Source organism: Tenrec ecaudatus, chromosome 5 (genome assembly GCF_050624435.1).
Source record: "Tenrec ecaudatus isolate mTenEca1 chromosome 5, mTenEca1.hap1, whole genome shotgun sequence".
In the NCBI taxonomy this organism is placed as follows: Eukaryota; Metazoa; Chordata; class Mammalia; order Afrosoricida; family Tenrecidae; genus Tenrec; species Tenrec ecaudatus.
In genome coordinates, this window is record NC_134534.1 from 168,062,279 (window position 1) to 168,085,569 (window position 23,291).

Here is a 23,291-nt window from a genome sequence, read left to right on the forward strand (position 1 = left end):
GCTCCACACACAAACACTCAAACTCTTTAGAATCCCACTGCGCCCTGCCCCCAACAAGCCAATTAAGTGCCCTGGGATTCTCATTCTTCAAAATGTTATACATAGTTTGTTATTATCTACACAGTTGTGTGTGTGCTCATGTGTACACATTGGTAAATTAAGAACTCTTACAACTTAAACAAAAATCCCCATTTTAAAAATGGGCAAAGAACATGAATATGTATTTCTCCAATAGGTATATTTACAAATGATATACAAATGGCCAATAATCAAATGAAAAGAGTCTTGACGACTTTAGTAGCTAGTTGTTGCATGCTGATGAGGCCATTCCATCATAAAAATGAACGGAGGGGAGATAAGTTGCCGCCCAGTCGATTCTGAGTCATTTGAACTCTGTGGGACAGGGAAGAATAAAAGAATTGCCCCCACGGGGCTTATGTATAAGCCGAGTTTTCAGCACAAAAAATGTGCTGAATGTACTGCAGCCTTTGGATATATCTTTGAATAAGCCTTTTAAAGACCGTGTGTGAAGGATGCGTAATGAATGGATGTCATCTGGTCAAGCCCAACTAACAAAAGGAGGAAATCTCATGAAGCCTGACATAACGTTAATAGCAAAGTAGGTTCAAGGTGCATGGGCAGACATTCCAGAAGACATGGTGCGACGTGCCTTCCAGAAATGTAGTATTAGTAATGCTATGGATGGCAGTGAAGACTGCGCTTCGTATGAAAATGACAGCAGTGATGGTGATGACGGCGATCTCAGTGAGGACAGCGTCTATGATGACCTCACACCAGCTGAAGCTCTGCATTGGGATACGGATGATGATGAGGGATCCAGTTTTGAAGGATATTAACTCTTCACTGTTGATACCTTATGGTTTTTGTTGAACCTATTTTCCACTTACTGTGCTAGTTTACTAATGTCAAATGACTGTTGTCCTTTTATTTATGTTTTTATTTAAAATAAATATTTAAATACATTACCCCACTGATGTCTCAATTTTTATTTTATTTTCATTTGTTTTGATTATTGAAACTCACCAATAGCTTCTGCATTTTCCACCCTAGGCTTATACTTGAGTTAATCTGTTTTTCTGGTTTCCCAGGTAATAATTAGGTACCTCAGCTTATACTCGGGTCGGCTTATATTCGAGTATATACGGTAATCCACTCGGGGGTAGTTGGAGTCTCACAGAAGCAAACTGAGGAAATGACCCCCGACTTTACAGTCAGCAGAGCACTTAACCCTTACACTACTGGGGCTCCTCCATACATCATCGAACCGACTGCCACCCCATCAAGTCTGATTTGTGGCAACCCTATGTAGGGTTTCCAGGACTGAATCTGAACGGGAGCAGACAGCTTCCGCTTTGCTTCTGCAGTGATTAGTGGGTTAGAATTGCCTGCCTTGCGGCTGTCAACCCTGGGCTTGCCCCACAGCATTGCCAGCGCTCCGCCGTCATTAGAAAAAAAGCCTGTCTCCATCAATCATTTGGAAAATGCAGTCAAAACCACAGTGAGATTTCAAAGTAGACCCACTGGGATGGTTGTAATTTAAAACAGTAATAATAGTGACAAGCATTAGTGAAAATCTAGAGAAACTGGAACCCTTCCGCATTGCTCTCTGTGGAGTCCGTGGTGGTGCCTGAAACCCCAGGCGTGTTCTTTCAGGCAGGACCATAGGAAATGACACACCAAGATGTGTTTGCCAAGCCTCAGGGAAAGTCTGCCATTCCAGACCTGGTGCACAGCCAAAGCCTGGCAATCTCTGAAGGAAGCTGCAGTCAACAATCCAGGCCTCCTCTCCCAGGCCTCTCCATGTGGAAGTCTTTGTGTGTGTGTGTGTGTGTGTGTGTGTGTGTGTGTGTGTGTGTGTGGCAGGGGCTGGGAGTATTCCACAGGCCTTCCACCTCTGAGGGTAAGGGGGCCGGGAATGAAAGGGTGGCCTGAAGACATTCCTTCACTTTGACGCAGGACCTGGGACCTATCCACTCCTACCCTTTCCCTTGCTCCTCTACGGGTGGTGTAAGCACTTTGCCTCTTGTATTTACAGTGAAGTTGCTTGCAGCAAGTGATGATAAACTTGGCTGTGTAAGTTTCATTTTGGCTATTGTCTTCGTTGGCTGTTCTCACACCTGTCAGCTCATAGCTCAGTTTTTCAAAACTGGCGGGGACATACGGTTGCTGTGGAAAAAGACTGACACGACTTATAAAACCCACGAGAAATGAAAACAAATGCCCACACAACACCTTACACAAAAAATGCCCACGTAGCACTATTCATAATAATCAAGAAATGGGAAGAACCCAATGATCCATCCAAGGATGGGCAATTAGCAAAAGTAGTATATACATATAAAACAGTATTATGCATCAGTGCTAAGCAAAATAAGCCAGACACACAAATCATGTCTTGTATAATTTCATGTGGTAGTCTGGATTAACTAGAGAAATTCATAGACACTCATATATGTATAAGAAAGAGTTTTATATAAAAGAGCAATGGTATATGAAGAAAACATTCCAGCCCAGTCCAGATCAAGTCCATAAGTGGTATTAGCCCATATGTCCAATACCAGTCTATAAATTCCTCTTCAGACTTACGCAACACATGCAATGATGCTGAATGTAGGACGATCACAGGCCAATGGGTAGAAAGTCTTGTGGATCCAGTGGCAGTGGAAGCATCTCAGTGCTGGTGTGGGTCTTCATGTGACTCTTCAGTTCCAGGGTTTGGCTCCATCAGCATAGCTCCATGTGGCTTGTCTACAAGAATGTCTTGCAGGGAGAGTGTGTGTCCTGCCTCCAGGGAGGAAGACAGGAGTTCCCAGAATTCTCAGGAGAAGACCTGGCCCACAGCAAGGCCTTATTGGTTATGACCTGATTGACAAGGTAGACTCCACTCTTTCACTCAAGTTGACAATAGTTTAAGTCACTGCCACATCCATTTATATGTAATGTCCAGATTAGGCGAATCCATATAGATAGAAGGCAGAGAAGTAGTCTATTGGGAGTGTGGGTTGGGGAAAATGTAGTGAATGCTAATGGAGCCATAGCTTTTTTGGGGTAAATGAGAAACATATTGTGGTGATAGTTGTGTATCATAGTGAATATACTACAAATGTCTGCATTATACATGTTTAATTTGAAGAAGAGCTTGGTCAAGTAGAAGAGCAACAAAAAAGAGGAAGGAAACCCTTCAAAATGCATTGGCCCAGTGGCTGCAACAATGTGGCGCAGGATCAGGGAGTGGGTCTTTTTTGTTTTTTGTCTGTTGTGCACAGGATCACTAGGAACCAAAAAGGACGATGGCTAGGAGGATACATTCTGAATCACTTTAAAAATCGTTGTTCGTTATGAAGGATTTTAAGGAGCTTTGGTGGAGCTATCAGGTAAGGCGCGCTCTGCTAACAGCATGGTTGATGGTGCCAACCCATGGGACAAAGATGCAGCTGTCTGCTCCCATAAAGATTTAGAAATCCTTCAACAAAAACAAGCAAGCAACCTATGGAGGGTCACGATGAACCTATGAGCCAGAATCAGCTGGATGGCAGAGTCTGGGGATTTCAGTGATAGATTTTAATAAATATTGTGGGACTGTGATAGTTACATAAGCTAGTGTCAATTTGGGACTTAAGAAAATTAAGAGTGAAGGGGTTGAGTTGAGTCTGTCGATTGGGTGATAGACAATGAGGCTTCTGTGTGGGCATGGCCTTCTCCTGAGAATTCTGGAAAACCCTAATTTTCCTCCTTGGAGACTGGAGACACGTTCTCTCTCTGCTCACTTCCTGGGAGACATCCCTGAAGAGAAACCACATGGACCTACCCTGATGCAGCCCTGGGAACTAGAGGAGCCACATAGAGACCCTGTCAGCGCTGAGATGCTTCTACCACCACTGACTTTGCACCCACTGGCCTGTTGGTCTTCCTGCATTCAGCGTCATTGCATGTGTTTCATGAGTCTGAAGAGATCTTTATACATGGGTATCAGACATATGGGCTTCTATTGGACTTATGGACTTGATCTTGACTGGGCTGGGATGTTTTCTCAATATTCAACTGCTCTTGTACATAAACCTCTTTGTTATTCACATCTGACTCCCCATGAATTTGTTTCTCTAGTCTGCCCAGACTAACACATGGGACACATAAATCCAAATGGAATCTTATTGTAGAATAGGCGAGATGAGGCATGAAAAATAAATCATTGTATCAATTTTATTTTATTGTATCAGTGATGGTTAGGAATTAGGTCAAGCAGCCACCGCTGGGTCAAGGTAAGGGCAGAGCTCCACCTATCAATTGCTTTGCAGCCTGATGAACTCGTCTTGGTGACAAAAGTTTTTTTGTATGAGAGAGAGACACCCAGCAGAATCAAATTCTCTTTGGCCCTTCACCTTCTGGCCGAAATGGATCTCGCATCTGATTTCTCCATCTCCTATTGCGTCCGCCCGCAGTCCCAGGAGCTGTCAGTGGACTGCCAGGGGTGGGTTCATTGGGGCGACGTCAGACCTCTGCATCCACCCACCTGTATCCCCTGCTGTCTCTGAATCACCATCCCACTTCCTGTCCCATGAGTCAGGAGAAGTCTGACTTGAACCGGACTGGACTTGCCTATTTCTAAACTTCATAAGCCATATCTTGATATAAACCTCTTTCTCTATATAACATACAAGCATCACTGCATTTTGCTTTTCTAGAGAACCCAACCGAACAGAGCATCTTAGCAATGTTATAGATTGAAATTTTGGAAAACACGAGGTAAAGGTACCTTGCACAGGCTGAGCGTCTGGTTTCCATCTGTTTCTTCTCCGCATGGCCTTCTGGTTCCCATGACAGGTAAATGACTCCTAACCTGTCTGAGCCAGACAGGCATTTGGCAGCCACTGACTCCCGGATTGGTATTGACAAGAAAGAAGGTCCTTTTGATTTCCCAACCCATAGTAAGCTGCCTAATCTTGACGAGTGATCTTGGAAGACATGTGGTCACATCTGCCTCTCTTGTCCTGGGTCCACATTGTACGACCATTTGTAATGTCAAAGCAGTAAGGAAATACAGCCATCAATGGCACTCTTTGACCCAGTGCCTTCTAATTGCATGCCGTCCGTGCCTCTGGTCAAGATGGCCCACTCCTCATATCCACCGACTCCTTCGGGATATACCACTGCGTACAGTAGTGTCTCACCAGTAAGATGGTGACAGTGTGGCAGGGCTTCGTTCCCATGTCAGCCTGTATATAAGTGGGGGGCTGCGGGCGGGGGACAGGGAGCCTCCCTAGAAACCCCAGAAGGGACAAATGTAAGTCTTTACCATGAACGGGTTATTAAGCATTTAGAAAGGACTTTGCTGGTCATTTACAGTCATCTACAGCAGGGGTGTGTAATGTCCGGCACGCAGGCCATACAAGGCCTGCGAAAACATCCACAGCAGTTAACATCACACGGAAGAAAGACCGTCTTGGCCATCGGCTTCCATGTGCAGACTGTATGACCCACAGTGAATGTCCAATGATCCTTAGCAGAAAAGGGGTCCTTAACCCCTGATTGACAGTCTCCTATGGGACTCACTCTTCCAGGGCTTCCTGGATGAGTCAGCTCCAGATTTTCCTCCCATCCGGTATGTCCTTTGTCTCCAAGGGGCCCTGCCTCCAACTGCCATTCCTTCTCCGCTGGGGTTCTAGGGAATCTCACTCAGTCTCTCCTTCTGGGTCTCAGGGTCCATCCAGAAGCACAATTGCCTTCAAAAGCAATAAAAGTCTGACCCCTGGAGCCCATCCTTCCCTGACACCCTGCATCTCCTGAGTTGACTAAGCATCTCCAGGAACCTGGGCACCATCCACACACTTGTCTCTCTCCCTCCTCTCCAGTATCAAAGCAGCCCCCTAGTCCTAGAGAGCGCAGCTCCTACATTGATCCCAGATTCCTCCCTGGCTGCCCGTCTCTCTTGGTATCACCCTGATCCAAGTACCATGCTTTTTGTCACCCTTCAGTCGCTGCGAACAATGGACTCAAGCATAGGAACAGTTGTGAAAAAATAATAATAATTTATAAATTATCAAGGGCTCTTGAGGCAGGGATGGTGGGGGAGGGAGGGGAAAATGAGGAGCTGATACCAAGGGCTCAAGTAGAAAGAAAATGTTTTGAGAATGATGATGGCAACAAATGTACAAACGTGCTTGACACAATGGATGGATGTGTGGATTGTGATAAGAGCTGTATGAGCCCCCAATAAAATGATTTTTAAAATAAAAAAAAACCTCAATGGCATCCAACAACAAAGACAGGGATTGGTGGAGACTGTGGTAAACTGGGAAGGGGCTCTGGTGGCATAGTGGTTATGTGTTGGGCTGCGCACTGCAACATCAGCGGTTCGAAACCACCAGCCACTCCATGGAAGACAGAGGACTCTTTCCACTCCCATAAAAAGTTGCAATCTCAGAAACCCACAGGGGCCCTTCTGCCCGGATCTTCAGGGTCACTACAAGTGGGAATCAATTCAAAGGCAGTGGCCCTGGCTTTGTTGGGTGGCAAATGGGGAAGAGGTCATGTCGAAGGCAGCTCCTGCTGGGTTGTTGCCACAAAGACAGTGAAGGCACAGTGTTGCCTGGTCTCTGGATATCTCCAAATAAGCTCAGAAGCTAGACTTTTAAGGGAGATCCCCAGTCTGTAGGGTGAAAAAATAAAGTGGTGAGTTAAATTAACTTAAAAAACAACACCACTGACTGCTATCTCCCTTCACCCACGTTTCTGTTGTTCGTCCCACTAGGGGGAGGGGCGGGTTGTGCGTCTATCATTGTGATTGGTTCCCCCTTTGTCCCCTCCTGTCCTCACGTTCCCCCTACCCTCCTGGTATCACTACTCCCATTTCTGTTCCTGAGGAGTTTATCTGACCTGGATTCCATGTGTCGTGAGCTCTTATCTGTGTGCAGGCTCCAGTCTAGCCAGAACTGAAAGGCAGGGCTGGGGTCTCGATAGTGGGGGGGGGGGGAGGGTGAGGAAACCTCAAAGAACCAACCAGAGGAATATTGTGTGTTTCATCAGTGCTATACTGCACAGCGGTTGGTGTAAGATATGAAATAATAATAATTTATGATTTATCAAGGGTTCACAAAGATGGGAGGGTGGGGGAAGGAGGGTAAAAGGAGGAGCTGATACCAAGGGCTCAAATAGAAAGTAAGTATTTAGAAAATAATGGTGGCAACATATGACAAATATGCTTCACACAATGGATTTATAGATTGTTATAAGAGCTATTAAGAGCCCCCAATAACAAACAACAAGGCAGGCCAAACAAAACTCAAGTGGAGCGCCTCTTTAGAAAGCAGAAGCTGCCCACGCAGAAGACTGCAAGGCTGGAGTCCCGGGGCCGTGTCATTTTCAGAACAACCAGCTTATATACCCTTCACGGCCAAATGGCCTCTATTTAATTTGTTTGGATAAAAACACATCTAAGTGGAGGACACTTCTCGGCCATCTAAGCTGGCAGGCTGAGCGGAGTGTATCAGAAGCATGCTGCTACTGAAATTACGCCCACTGCCCAATTCTACCCTGACCCGTTCACCGCTGCCCCTTCTCTTGATGTCCGCTGTCACCTGATGTGCTCAGGAAAGTAGCTTGCGCGCTGGCATCCTTGTTATGGAACCAAGGGGGGCCTGAAGACCGTGTTGTGGCTGGAAGCCCCCTGGGACCCTGTCACAAGCTGACCATGAAGCCCTTTGTGTCCTGGAAGAGGGAGGAGGGGGAGTCTAGTCTTCAAACGGAGCCTGCCGGAGCCTGCTTTCCTTGCTTCTCCCTCGCTAGTTGCCTCTCAATCAATTCCCGATCCTGGCAGCTCTGGGTGTGTCAAGAGGATCTTCCCCTCATTGGGTTGTCATTGGTTGGTTTTTAAAGTACATGTCCAGACCTCTCTTCATAGGCACCGCTGGATCAAGTGAAACCACCACCTCTTCAGTTGGCAGGCAAAGGCATGAACTATTTTATTGCCCAGTAGGGCGAAGTGAATTTTAAAAAAATCATTTTATTGGGGGGTTCTTACAAATCTTATAACAAGCCATCATTCACTTGTATCAAGCACACTTGTACATATGCTGCCATCAACATTTCCAAAATGTTTTCTTTCCACTTGAGCCCTTGGTATCAGCTCCTCTCTCCCTGCCTCCCCCATCCTCCCACCCTCATGAGTCCTTGATCAATTATATATTATTGTTGTTATTTCATGTCTTACGCAGTTTGTTGTCTCCCTTCACCTGCATTTCTGTTATTCAGCCCCATGGGGGGCACCTATATATATATATATATATCTCCAACCTTGTGATGGATTCCCCCTATCTCCAGCCCCCCATCGCTATTTCTTTTAGTTATTTATTTATTATTTATCCATCTATTTATTTATTTTAAACGTTTTATTAGGGGGCTCATACAACACTTATTACATCCATACATACATCAATTGTGTAAAGCACATCTGTACATTCTTTGCCCTCATCATTTTCAAAGCATTTGCTCTCCACTTAAGCCCTTGGCATCAGGTCCTCTTTTTTCCACTCCCTCCCTGGTCCCCCCTCCATCATGAACCCTTGATAATTTATAAATTATTATTTTGTCATATCTTGCCCTGTCTGACGTCTCCCTTCACCCTCTTTTCTGTTGTCCGTCTCCTAGGGACGAGGACACATGTAGATCCTTGTAATCAGTTCCCCCTTTCCACCCCACCCTCCCTCCATCCTCCCAGTATCGCCACTCACACCGCTGGTCCTGAAGGTATCATCTGCCCTGGATTCCCTGTGTTTCCAGTTACTATCTGTACCAGTGTACATCCTCTGGTCTAGCCAGACTTGCAAGGTAGAATTTGGATCATGATAGTGGGGAGGAGAGGAAGCATTTAGGAACTAGAGGAAAGTTGTATTTTTTATCGGTGCTATATCACACCTTGACTGACTCATCTCCTCCCCTAGGCCCCTCTGCAAGGGGATCTCCAGTGGCCGACAATTGGGCTTTGAGTCTCCACTCTGCACTTCCCCCTTCATTCACTATGATAAGACTTTTTTGTTCTGATGATGCCTTATACCTCATCCCTTCGACACCTATTGATTGCACAGGCTGGTGTGCTTCTTCCATGTGGGCTTTGTTGCTTCTGAGCTAGACGGCCGCTTGTTTACTTTCAAGCCTTTAAGAACCCAGATGCTATGCCTTTTGATAGCCGGGCACCATCAGCTTCCTTCACCACATTTGCTTATGCATCCATTTGTCCTCGGCGATCATATCATGGAGGTGTGCACCCAATGATATGAATTTTTGCTCTTTGATGCCTGATACCTGATCCCTTCGGAACCTCGTGATCACACAGGTTGGTGTGTTCTTCCATGTGGGCTTTGTTGCTTCTGAGCTAGATGGCCGCTTGTTTATCTTCAAGCCTTTAAGACCCCAGGTGCTATATCTTTTGATAGCTGGGCACCATCAGCTTTCTTCGAGGTGAAATTTCTTAATATGACTCTCCTATCCCTGTCTCTATAACTTCCACCAAAATATTTGATGGGACTATTCAATACGATGTGTGAAACACTAACAGTGTGGAGTGGTCAGCTTGGGTTTCCACCCCTAGGCTATAAAGATGAGCTATCTCTGAAGCAAGAACAGAGAGAATTCCCAGGCCCATAAAAGAAGAACATCTGTCAGCAGGACACATTTGAGATTCCTGTCTAAAATGGTGGGAGCCAAGACCAGAGCACCAGAGACTGTAGCATGGAGACTGTGGGACAGAGCAAAGGAGCCACACGCAGATGGATCAGAGGGACGGGAGACAGTGAGGTGGAGCAGCAAGCAGGCTTCCTAGCCTACTGACGAAGAAGCCAAGGGACCATGTGACTGAGGCTGAGGACCAGAGACTTGGTTGCTAGAGAGGAGAGAGACTACTTTGGACCAATGACTGTATCCTTGATGTTGCCTGACCTCCATCATGTTTTCTGTTGATGAATATCTACAGTTTGATGGATTATACCTTCTCCCTGTGTTGCCAGAGGGAGTCAGACGTGACCTGCATGCCATTTTCTCATCCAGTGACCCCTTGTCTCTCCTTAGGAACAGGTAAGTCCACTATACATGGATACTTGTTAACAACCCATTTATGATTAGAGTTTGTGGTTGCTGTATGGAACAGAACCCAGTAGGGTGGCTGTGATAGGTTTATTGTGCCGACTAGGCCAATAGGAACATGTGGTGGCATTTAAGCAGGTTGCATCTTGATTTGGAGGATGACCAAAATAGATAGATAACTGGCACCCCATCAACCCCTTGTTCCCTGGTGATCAGACCAGCGTGCTTCTGCTTTATCTAGTTCTCTGTCTCAACCTGTGTGCTACACTTACTTGTAGCCCAAGCCAACCCGTGGATCTTGTCACAAGAGCTTGGGGCTCCAGCTCCAGCTTCGCCAAGCTGCTGGTGTGTACACTGCTTGAGCTCGAGGCTGGTGGATCCTGTCACTATGCTTGAATTCAAGATCCTTCCACAGTTTGCCTGGCTAAACTCTCAAGCTACTGACTGTTGCTGACCCACCCTGTGGTCTGCTGCCTGCAGGAAGACTCTGCCTGCCTTGCCTGAGGGAAGACTCTGCTGTCAGCTTCTTTGACCTTGGACCTGGCAGTCCACATGAGTTGAAGGGCTTCCAGTACATTAACTCTTCTTTGAAAGTGAGTTGAACTTGAGCCCTCTGTACTGCTGTGTGTACTAATTAGCTGTTATATTACCTCTTGCTGTATACATCTATCTATCTATCTATCTATCTATCTATCTATCTATCTATCTATCTATCTATCTACCTATAAGTGTCTTGGTTTTATTTCTCTAGAGAACCCTGCCTAACACAGTGGCTTTCACAAGCAAAGAGCCAGAGCTGGACAGTACAGGATGATATGGGTCTTGCTACCTCACCACTCCCATCTTCGATATTACCCCTGTGGTCCTTGCGGTCACAGAGTGGCTGCCATTCTTACAGGTATCACTTCTGAGGTTCGACAAGAAGTGGAGAAGGCAAAAAGCAGTCTAGCCGAGTCTGTTCCTTTGTATTAGAAAAACTCCAGCTTTCTTAGCCATCTTACTCAGCAGACATATACCTTATCTTATAGAGAGCTCAGTGGTCAGTGGGAAATCAAGTACCTTTCCTGGATACATTGCTACCCCCAAACAAAATCAGTTTGTTAGTAATGTGAAAGGGGAGATTATTGGGATGGGCCCAACTAGATTGGCCCTTCTCTAGTCTGCAGACATGAGTAGGCACCAAGCATTCCATGCCCCCCACCCCGAGACTCGGGGGGAGGGAAGGGTGCTGCTCCACCCCCAATCTCTCCCCGAGTTGTTGTTTACGGTGACTAGAGTCTATCATTTTAAGTCTGCCATAGACTGGGCTTGGAAGCGAGGGAGGCACAAAATGACGAGTCTGAGATGAGTGGTTAAGGCTGTCCCTGACATCCACAGCGCAACAAGGAGGCAAGGTCATGGTCCACCAGGGCTCTAAGTAGGGATGCTCCAAGACCCCACCTCTGCTTGATTTCCTCTGTGCCTGGTCTCTGGAACAGTGTAACACACTTGTCAGATGCCAGCCGTGAGAGCACTTTCTTGGGATGAGAGGGCTGGGCAGGCCAGAGGGGCAGGGGGATCTTGTTTTTCTCTCCCAGTTGCCCTGTATTTATATCTTGGGTAAACAGAAAGGAACCTGTCCTGCCTACTGGGCTGTGGTTAAGTTCTTATTCTGTTCCACAGATTACAGAGTCATTACCAAAGCAAAGAGCCTATTTCCTTGGTTCTAAGGAAGGGAGGTGGGCAGTGATCCCACCCCCTGACCCTCATCTTCCAGGCCTGGTCCCCTAATCGGATCGTGCCATGACTCTCGGCAGGCATCAGGTCCCCCTGAGTCACCTGGACCATGTCAAAAGGGGTCTTCTCTGGAGAAGGCAAAGGGTTTGGCCTGACCCCCCATGTGAGTCAAACCCGGCAAGTGTCCTCACCCAGCACTCTCACTCTGCTTTCTTGCCCCTCTCCTCCCACGACTGCCCTGTTCTTTCCTCATGCCTCTCCCTGGCTCAGCCCTCCTGGGGATGGGCAGCCATAGATTATCCCAAGGCTCCCTGCCCCCGAGGGGTGCAGGGATGGAAGAGTGTGGCACTGCTCTCCCTGGGCAGCCCCTCTGCCAACAGGGTTTGGGCGGGGACCCCCCAATGCTGTTGTCAGGATTCAAGCTTCCTTCATTCCCATCCCACACCTCCGTGCTGCTCCTTTGGAATGCTTCATGCATGCCTTTCTTCCCACCCAATGATCTCTGACCTTTCAGACAGGCCTTACCCCCACTACCACTTCCTCTCGGCCCCATGATGCCCCACACAGGCGCGATGTCAGTGTATGTCACGTAGCATTTTATTTGTTTATTTCCCATCTTACTCCCTAAACTGGCCCCAGGACCAGGGCATGTTGCCCTGCCTGGTGCCCCATGAGGCTGGGACACTCGGGTACCAGAAGCACTTGAATGACAAACCTATGGGCAGGCTAGTAGACAGACACAAGAGGCGGAGGTGAGGTGGGGCATTGAAATGCGGAATAAAATCCACCTGCCAGCGTGTAGGAGGGAGGAAGCCCCAGGCTCAGAAGAGACCTGTCTATACCAGCTCTGTGCAGCCATTCTTGCCCGGTGGCACTCCCGGAGAGCAGGTCAGGGGGGCCGTGTGGCCATGACCAGTGGCTTCAGCTCGTCATGCCTGAGCTGGCCATCCAGCGTGACAATGAGGCTGAGGAGAGCTGGCAAGGTGCCGCCTTGGGCTGGAGGCGCGGCCTTCACCAGCAGCTGGTGGCTTGAGAAGCAAGGGCAGGAGGGTGGACTCTGCGGCTGGGTAGTGGGGCCTGCGAGCGAGGGTGAAGGTGATGAGCAGGGCCGTGGGCAGCCCTCCGGTTGCTCAGGGCCGCAGGGCCCTCTGGAGCAGGTGCTCATCCGTCACCTTGTGAGGAAGTGTCACCTCCAAGCCCTCGTTCTCTTGCATCGTCTGGCAGATGATCTCGTAGGCCTTCTGGTTCCCAGACCAGCAGCGTCGGGCCACCTGAGCACACAGCCATGCGGGGAGTAGGGGGTGCGGAGTGGGGGGCGGGGTGGGGGAGGAAGAGATGCAACAGTTGATTTTGCTGTCACTTCCCAGCTAGGTACCCTAGACCTATCGGGCCCCCAATCCCCCTACACTCCGCCACTTTCAGGTCCTGTGGCCGATATCTATCAGTGGGGCCAGTCGTCCTGTGTCCCTGTCCCCACCCTCAGCTCAGAAGTCCTCCTTCCTTGCCTACCCTGTACCCTCATCTCAGAGCTAAAGTTGAGTCATCATCTCCCCTGCTGTCCCCAGCCCCAACCCTTCCACGTCCCCCGCCTGCAAGAACGACTGCACCTCCACCAGGTGTTTCTCATCCAGGTGGAATTCACTTCTACCTGTTGGTCCTCAAAAGCTCCCTCCGTTGTGTTTCTTTTTGGTTGCCCTTACCAGGGTCCGGCCTTTGGCTTCCCTCCCCTTGAGGATGGCCATAGTCTGACCCACTCTTATACTTTTCCACCACCAAGCAGAATTCCCCATGCCCTGTCTCTCACCCATCCAATCTTCACACCGTAGAGTCTAAGGAAAATCCTGACTGCGGCTCTCCAAGTTCTCAGGAAGCCCCGCCTACTGCTCATGGGGTAAAGGTGACCTCACCAGGTGCAGTCCTGTGAAGTTGGCTTGGGCTCAATCTCTTAAACACCTCTTACTGTTTTCCCTACTCTCTAGGCCGCAGCCTTCTGGCCCTTTCATCACCACACACCAAGCTAGCTCTTATCTCGGGAGCCTTGTGTGTTGTTGTTGTTTTTTTTTTTGGTGGGGAATCCCCCAAGGCCCTGCGCTTCATTTTGCTAGCTAATGCCACCTGCCCTCCCACTTGGGCTGTGGGCATGAAAAGTAAGGAACTTTCCCCTGGCTGGGAAAGACAGGGCTCTGTAGTGCAGCGAAGGTGAACGATGGGCACCCACCAAGGGCCATCCCCGTGGTATAGTCAGCTTTCTTCTGACCGTAGTGTAAAGGGACCATTAGAGAGGATGAAGAGGGAGCCCTGAGTACAGCAATGGGTGGGAAGGTTGAAAAGGCCAAAAGTCAGCTGGTGTGGCCAGAGGATTGCCTGAGCCATCAGGCTAGCGGCAGGGAGACCGGAAGAGGGTGTGCCAGAGAGGAGAGGCATCAGTAATGGCCAGGGGGAGGTTCTCATGCGGAGAAGGTGGCGGGGTCTGTCTTGGGCTTGCAATCTCAGTGGGCAGAGCTTCAGGTAGACATGGGATGACTCACCCCATTGGAGACATCCCAGCTGAGCATCGCCTTGGCTTTCCGCTCGGCCTCTTCAGTCCCATTGAGCACAAGGCCAAACCCCCCGTTGATCACTTCACCCCTGCAAGAGGAGCAGACGGACACACGGCTGAGCACATGGACCATGTGGAGGTACAGAGAGCCCTTGACCTTGGCCGCCTGGTGGTCTCTATACATGGCTACTTCTGAATGTAGGAGATGCGTGGGGTCTGCTGAGTTGCTGGCCCACAGGCACTGCCGCATGTTCAGTTCTCTGCCTATTTGCACTTTGGGCTTTCACACTATGCTCCCTTCCCACAGAGCCTGCATGAAACCTGCCTTGCCCCCCTGCGTGGGTCATGCGACCTGCCCCTTTTCTCCTGGGTTCACTGACTGCTTCCTTAGACCCTCCCTGAGATGTGTTGGACTACTGAATGCCATTGTCATTGTTGTCTTAATCTTCATTACTTTTATCCCGTCTATTCCTTTTATCCTACTTTGCTTAGCCATATTTCATGGTCTCTTAATGACTTGATTAGAAAGATGAATTCTTTTCTTTCCAATATTGTTTTCTTCCAACCCCCCCCCATGTTATTTTCTAATTAATGCATTTGTTTCTCTGAAGATTGTGGTGAGGATATCTAATTGATTTGTTCTTGTTTTGACTCAGGTCCTAATGGGTATCATAAGAATCTTATTTACATATGCTAATGCTATTTTACTTTTGGGGCATGGCTGCCCTGTGGCTTTTTTGTCTATTTATCTGGTATCCCAAGTGCTGGGCAGTACATCTGAAGAGACGGTCTGGGGGCACAGCCCGGTTCCTTCCAACCACCAGCCTGTGGTTCCACTGGGGCAAGTCCCTGAACAGTACTAGAGCCACTCTCTTACTTCCTAATCAATGGCTGGAATACAAAAATAAATAAAATCCACCAAAAACCCACCTCGGTCCTTTGGAGTCAGTTCCAACTCAGAACAATCTTAGAGCTCCGCCAACCCTTGATGCCAGACACCCAATAACCAGCCCCCCTGCTCCCCGCTGGCTTTCTCCAGCTTTCTGATCAAAAAGGACATGTGTGGGGGTCAGATTTTCCACTCACAGAGGCCACCTGATGGAGCTGCAGCCCTGGGTCCTGAGCCAGCCCACATGTGAACGCTCTGGGCAGCTTGGCTGCTCACTTGGCTCTGAGGCCAAGGGACTGCATGATCTGGCCCCAAACAGGCTCTGAGGTCATTCAGAGCCAGCCACTGGAGCAGGCCAGGAACTGTCCTCATCAATGTCACAGCGGCCCCAGCTGCTCTTGGTAGCAGACACCAGCAGCTCCCCGGTAGGGTGGGCGCTCACAGGGCCAGCTCCTGAGGGGTGGCAGGGCTTGCATTTGAGGGGAGTGTCGGTGTTGCAAATCCCACTCCCAGGGCTGGGGGCTCTGTGACCTGGGGGAAGGCACTTGGCTTTTCTGCGTCTCCGATGCTTCATCTGGAAAAATTAATTCTCTTCCTGAGATGGGGGATTCCAAGAGTACATGGGGCCAAACATGTCCATGTCCCATTCAAATCAAACCGACCCTGTGTCCGTGAGTCGATTCGGGTTCCTGGCCATCCCGTCTGGTGCACCGTGCCAGCGCTCCATTGGGTTTCCTTGTCTGGAGCCTCAGTAGAAGCAGGGCGCCTGGCTCTTCTTTGTGCTGCGGCTGAGGAGGATTCGAACCTCCAAATCATTTGCCACCCGGGGCCCTCGGACCACTCAAAGAGTTAAATGCTTGACAGATGGTCAGTCAAGGCTATTTAGCAAATTGCAGTGTTGTTCTGAGCAGCAGAATCCTGGTGGGACTGCAAATGCCAGCCGCAGTCTCCCAGAACCTCCCCTAAGACGCCAGCTCCTCGTTTAGCTGGACAGACACAGCCTGTGAGGGAAAAGCCGGCAGCGAGTCGGGGACAGTGGGGAGGCCTGAGCCCAGGAACCCTGGCTCTTGGCTCGAGCTTCCAGGGAAAGCCACTTTCTCCAGTGAGACCATGAAGTTGAGAACAAAGGTCTCACCTGGAAAAGCAAGGGGGAAATTATGGGATGGTACATCTGCCAAGTACAAGAAAAGGGCCTCATAGTTCATGCTGAAGGTCCTACAATAGTCTTTAGGCTCCTAAGGCTGATGGACAAGACCGAAGAGAGAGAGAGTGGCTTCGTCAGGATCTCTTCCTGCACATCTTGCAGTGATGTTGAATTCACGCGAGGAGCACCTTTACAGCAACGCCATTAGCAGAAGCGGTAGAGGCTGTATGGAGGGGGTGGAAGGTCCCAGGATTTCAACGGCCCGATCCCAGTTGTTTGCAGCTCAGCTTCGACATCTACCCATGCTCCGGATCTCCCAAACCATCTTACCAGCCCACGCCGCCTCCATTATGAAGCGCTACCCAGGTGGCTCCTCGAAAGGCGTCTCCCACGAAGTTCTGCACAGCCATGTCTGCAGACACAGAGGTCACCCCATTATGCCCTGAGCACAGGGCCACATCGCTCCACAGGCAAGGGAAGTTCAGGCTTACTGATGCTTCCTCATCTGGGGTGAATGACTCCACAACGCCACATCAAAAACATGACGAAATCCTTGCGGACGTTGTCACTAAGTATGAGTCAATAAGCACAAGTAAATCTATGCTTACCTTACTTATTCGAACACCAGCCCCTTGCCTGAATGAGATGGGCCTGAAACCAGGTGGGGGAGCAAAAGTAGAGAGGGCTAGACCAGAGACACAGGTAAGAGGAGCCCCCTTGTATAACTGAGGGGGACTGGAGCCCAGAGAAATTCCTGAAAGCAGGCCTTTCATCTCTCAACAAGACTTTAAAGCTATTTTTCTCACAGATATTGCCTCAGAGACTGAGAACCAGCACCATCTGCTGGACTACCTCCCCAGAATCCCCAGACGCTTGGTGTCACTGGGTGGAACTGGAACACGCTTAGACTGAGGTTCCCAGAATCCCACCCCACCCGCCACCACCCTCCCCACACCAGAACCTTAAAATCCGCCCCCCATCACCACCACTGCCCCGCATTTGTGTGATCTGAGCCAGTTTCGTTCTCTGACCTCCCTCGATGGTAGTGATTGAGTAAGCTTCCAGGTCACAGCAGGGCTACCCTCTGGAAATTTTCATAAAATTCTCCAGCATTGCCTGACCAGGGCCAGGCTTTCTCTTGGTTAAAGGAAAGAACCTGATTTGGGTAACAGACCTAAGAGCAGCCCGGCTTGGGCCAAGGGCAAAAGAAGGGATCCACCAGCCCCACTAAGCCATCTCTGCTCAGACTCTAAAGAGCAGGACAACAACTGTCAAGTAAGTGGTTGATGTGTGCTCTCAAGTCCCTCCTGTTACCCCACATGACAGAATATAACTGCACCATGGGGTTTTGTAAGCTGCCATCTTTATGGGGTTGAAAGCTTCTTCTTTTTCTCGCCGAGCTGCTGGTGGTATTGAACTGCTGACCTTGTGGGTCTCAGCTCAACATGTAACCACTATACCACATGGGCTCTCAGTCCCAAGGACACACAAAAAGACTGTTGGAAACAATTTCAAGATTTGGAAAAGTAACATAATACAGGATGCATTCGAGCTTAAATTCTACGCACTCGGTGTATAAAGGGTGATGGATAGAAGTGACAGGCTCAAAGACCCCCACACAAATTAAGCTTTCACTGAATTCTCTCTGACTAACTCACCAAGAATGTAGACATCTTGCCCTAAGGCAGAGGAAAGAGCCTTGGAAAGGAATTACCTCTAGCTCTTCAGCCAGCCTGTGGAGGAGGCAGTCCGGGTAAGGGCTGGCCTGGGCATTTTCTTGATGGAGTTCACCACACGGGATAGCACAGGCGGTGGCATAGTGGAATCATGCCCTATCAGACTTTCCCTGGTTGCCTTGGTCAATAGGCCCTGGACCAATCTTATAAGCCAGTCTATTTAACAATGTACGTGTCCCAATTGTGAGCCTGTTGCTACTTCTGTGGTCCCACCTATAATTGGGATGTACTCATCTGCCACCAATCATGCTTTTATGTCAGTTTCCTTTGTCTTCCCATCCCCCTTTTAAAGTTTTGTATCTCAACAAATCTTTGGATACCATTTTGACCTTGTGCTAATTGTATCTCTCATCTGGATGATGTATCTATGTCTTTGTGTGTCTTTGTCTCTTTCAATACTTATTAAATGCTATCCTTAAATTATATTTGAGATGGGGTTTCTTTTGTATTCTAAAACAGATTAACAAGTAGAAGTCAATTGGATTCCTATATGCCAGTGAAGAGTGTTCCAAAAAAGACATCAGGAATAATATCACTTACAATAGCCACACTGTGATAGGTAGGTTTATTGTGCTAACCTGGCCAAAAGGAACATGTAGGATTAATCAGGTCCCAGTTTGATTGGAGGGCAAAGAGATAAATGGCTCCACAAGGCCCACCCCTCGCTCTCTTGTGATCAGGCCAGCATGTGGCTGCTTTAGCTAGTTCTCTGCTTCAACTTGTGAGCTACACTACCTGTGGGACGGCCAACTCGTGGATGATGTCACTAGAGCTTGAGGTTCCTTTGAGACCTGCTTCACCATGCTGCTGGTGTGTACATTTCTTGAGCTTGAGACTGGTGGACCCTGTCGTCTTGCATTGCTTGAGTTCGATATCCCATTTGGGCCTGCTTTAATAAGCTCCTGAGCTGCTGAGTGTTGGTGACCCACCCTGCAGTTTTCTGCCTGTGGGCAGACTCCACGGTCTGCTCCCTTGACCTTGGACCCAGTAGCCCTCTTGAGTTGAAGAACTTCCAGTATATTAACTGTTCCATGGAAGTGAATTGAACTGAGCTCTCTGTATTGCTATGTGGACTAATTAGCTTTTATATTTCTTTGTGCTGCATAAATCTATCTACATATAGATATATAAAAATCGTAAGTGTCCTGGCTTTGTTTCTCTAGAGAACTCTGCCTAACACACACACGCAAGATGAAATACTTAGGAATAAATGTAACCCAAGAAACACAAGAACTATACAAAGAAAATGATAGATCATTATTATAAGAAACCTACACAAATAGAAGAATATTCAATATTCATGGATCAGAAGATTTCATATTGTGAAAGTGTCACTACTACTTACAGCAACCTGTAAATACAATGCAATTCTGATCCAAGTCTCAATCAACTTCATTCCTTAAAGAAATAAGGAAAACTACCAACTTCATCTGAAGAGGGAATAGGCCTAGGATAAACAAAGAACTTCTCAAAAAATACAAAATGGGAGGCTTCTCAATAGCCAATCTCAAAACCTACCACACAGACACAGTAGTTAAAACCGCTTGGTGCTGGGCAATGATGGGCCAATGGAATAGGATCGAAAACCCAGACATAAAAGCAGCCACCTACAGGCAACTGGTTTTCAGCAAAGGACCAAAATAGATCAAATGTGAAAGGGACACTTCTTCAAAAAATGGTGCTGGAAAAATTAAATCTCCATCTGCCAAAGAGTGAAACAGGACCCATATCTCGCCACATGCAAAAAAGAAAAAAAAATGAACTCAAGATGGATTAGAGACCTAAATGCAAATTCCAAAGCTATAAGGATCACCAATGAGAAAATTGGGACAAATGTAAGGGTTATTGGGACAAAACCAAGGCAGCCACAGTGAGGCGGACAGGGAATGACTCATGACTAGGGCAGGGTAGACATGGACTACCAATTGTAGTCAGGGAAGCACACAAAGGAGAAGGCAAGACAGATGACTGGAACCTATTAAAAATAAAACGCTTGTGCAAATCAAAGGAGTAAACGAGAGCCCATGGATTGAGGGAAATCTTCAGCAAAGATATAAATGGGCAGGGACAAATTAAAATGTATAGATTTCTGCAACACCTAAATAAGAAAAAAATCAAACCATCCAATTAAAGGGTGGGCAAAGGACACGAATAGACAGTTCACAAGGGTACAACACTTGAATAGGTAACAAACACATGAGAAAATGCTTATGAACACTAGCCAAATTAAAACAATAGTGAAATAACACTTTACAGCCACAATAGCCCAGTTCAAAAAACAAATAACAACAACAAAAAGACTCGAGAGATTGGAACTCTTAATACATTGCTGATGGGCCTGTAAATATGTACAGCCATTATGAAAAGCAATGTGGCATTACCTAAAGCAACTGGGATTAGAAATACCATACCACCTAGCAATACCTTTGCTGGTATTGCCAAAGAAGTAAAAGAGAGGACACAACCAGACGTATGCTCTCCCATGTTCACAATAGCAAGAAATTGAAAAGGGCTCAAATGTCCATCAGTAAATGAATAAATGAAAAAACTATGATACGTATACAAAAAGGAATACTATGCAACCCTGAAAAAGTGATGCCACAGCTCATGACATGCATGCATCTGGAAACAATTATGCTGAGTGAAGTTAGTCAATCACAAAAGGAAAAACATTGAACGAGCCCACTACTATGAGGATAAACATCAAGAAGAAGGCAGCCTTCTGTTCTCAGGTCACGTAATCTTCTAATCTGGTCTCCCAAGCAAGGAGGTTAACCTGGTGGAACAACTTCCTATCTTCCTGGGGCGGGGTGGGGGGGGGGAGGTGGAAAGCATAACAGTATTTACATAGAACTCTGGGGGGGAATATGCCCTACACTAGGTTCCTAATTGGATGCTTTTGACCTAGTTTCTCTCTAGCCTTTGGTGACCCAAGATGTGTGCTATAGACTACTGGGCTCATCTCTTAAACAAGCACATACTTAATAATAATGATAATTTTAATGGATAGAATTGAAAGGGAAAAAATTAAATCAACAAATGTAATTGGAGACTTTAACATGCCTCTTTGAGCACTTGATGCAAGAAGTAAGCAGAAAAAATCAGTAAGCATCTAGATTGCCTGAAGTTTGGTAGCCGAATAACCAAACAGACACGCCACCAAATAACTAAAGGATACATATTCTTTTCAAGTTCATATGGAACATTCACCAAGATAGAGCATATTCTGGACCACAAAACAAAAGGAGTAGAAAATTGAACTAAGTTCTGAGACCATATTGAATTAAACCCCAAAAAGATAATAGAACGTTATGTGGAAAATTCCCTAACTTGGAAATTAAAACATATTTCTAAATAATTCATGGTGAAAGAGGAAATCTAAAGGGACATTAAAAAAATCTTTTGAGCAGAATAAAAATGAAAATGGCATACAGCACACTATAAATTTTGGATGCAAGTAAAGCAATACTTAGAAGTGTATAACATTTGAGATTTGTGTTTAGAAAGAGGGTCAGTGAAAAAGAGAAAGACCCTACGTGAGAAGAATTAACACTGGGGCTTCGACAACGGATGGAACATTGTGAGGATGGTGTGAGACAGGGCAGTGTCTTATGGTGCATTCCACCCGTCCACTCCATTGCACCCATGCCGGCTCATCGTGACCCTGCAGGACTGAACAGAACTTCCCGTGTAAATCTTTACAGGAGAAGAAAGTCTCCTCCCCACCCCACTCCGTGGTGGAACTGGTAGGTTCGAACTGCTGACCTTTGAAGTTCAATATGTAACCCGCCGCGGCATGGGGATCCTTGCGCGTAGTCGGTAAAAGTCAGAATCAGCTTAACAGCGCCTAACAACAGCTTTAGAAAAGAGGTTCTCATATCAATCACGCCAACTTCCACCTTAAGAAGCCAGAGAAAGAAGAGCAAATTCAACACAAAGCAGGAAGAAAGAACAAAATTCTGAAGATTGGAGCAAAGAACAGAAATTGAAGGTTTCAAAGACAGAAACGCATTAGGGGAAAATCAGTACAGAGGGAAGATGCTGAACAGAATTCCAAGTTCTTGCAGACTCTAGACTTTCTAGAACCATAGAGTGTGGGGAGAGGTCAAACACTTACAGACATCCTCCCCAGGGTAGTTAGTCACCAAAGTACAGGGTGGGCCTCTAGGACAGTTGGTCAGCCAGACTATATGGCAGGCCTCACTCCCTGCTACTGGGGACAATAAACTATTCCTCCTTGAGGCCTTTGGCCAAGCATTCACACCCTACTGATAATGGTTCCTGTGGAGATCTAGGGAATGGGTCAGAGTTGGGCCGCCATCCTGAACCTAGGATCCCTCCCCTTCCTATTGTGTGTATGTCCCTAGACCACCCCCTCTCATTACTGTATTGCCTATAGTACAGCCCCTTCCTGTGACATATGTCCTCACCTGTAATTAGGGGGCTTGCACATCCCCAGAGAAGATAAAAGGGGCCAGGGCTACCATTAAACTCTCTCTCTCCCTCCACGTGAACCATCTAGCGGGGCAGAGGTGAGCATGCTACCATGAATTGTGACTGACTCCCATTTATTTCAATACTTCACTTCTATCTCTCATGCTCTCTATAACTTTACTATGATCTTTACTTATTATCGCTGTACAATTGCGCCTACCGGGCCCGTAATGATGTGTTAGGGGCTGGCTTCCCCTGACAGTAGAGGGTAAATGAATCCCTGTAACGATTGCCCTGAGACAATCTTTAAACCATAAGCCAAAATATCCCCTACATAAAATCAAACAATAGCTTAACTTAACTCGTGAAAAAGGTCTGCTTTGAGCACTACGCTCTCTTAAGAACCACCTACGTAGGGTTGACGTGACGACAAAACGCGAAAGGTAGGAACCTTAGGGAGCAGTGAGTTTATGTCAACAAGGAAGGAACACTCAGCACTCTTGTGAGAGCAAGAATGGTCGCACAGCTCGAAAGTCATCAATGTCCCTGACTGGCACCTGTGGGGACTCTGCTGTGTATATTCTCAACAACAACCACGGAAATGAAGAAATGTATTCCTAACCCTGATACCCCTCTCCAGGGCTCTGTTTGGAAGTAGGTTTTTTCCTAATGTTAATGAGTTTTGTTATGTTAAGGATACATCAGAATAGGATGAGCCCTAAATCTAATCCCTTCTGA

General features: G+C 47.4%; 1 protein-coding gene across 1 annotated transcript in view; it reads right to left on the reverse strand.

Moving 5' to 3' along the window:
- Positions 1–12,941: 12,941 nt before the first annotated feature.
- UROC1 (urocanate hydratase 1) overlaps positions 12,942–23,291 on the reverse strand; it is a 40,659-nt gene continuing 30,309 nt past the window's right edge. The window contains exons 18-20 of the mRNA XM_075550793.1: positions 16,714–16,795; positions 14,340–14,439; positions 12,942–13,082 (exon numbers count right to left, since the gene is read on the reverse strand). Of these exons, the coding sequence (XP_075406908.1) occupies positions 12,942–13,082; positions 14,340–14,439; positions 16,714–16,795 (323 nt within the window). The remainder of the gene's footprint in view (positions 13,083–14,339; positions 14,440–16,713; positions 16,796–23,291) is intronic.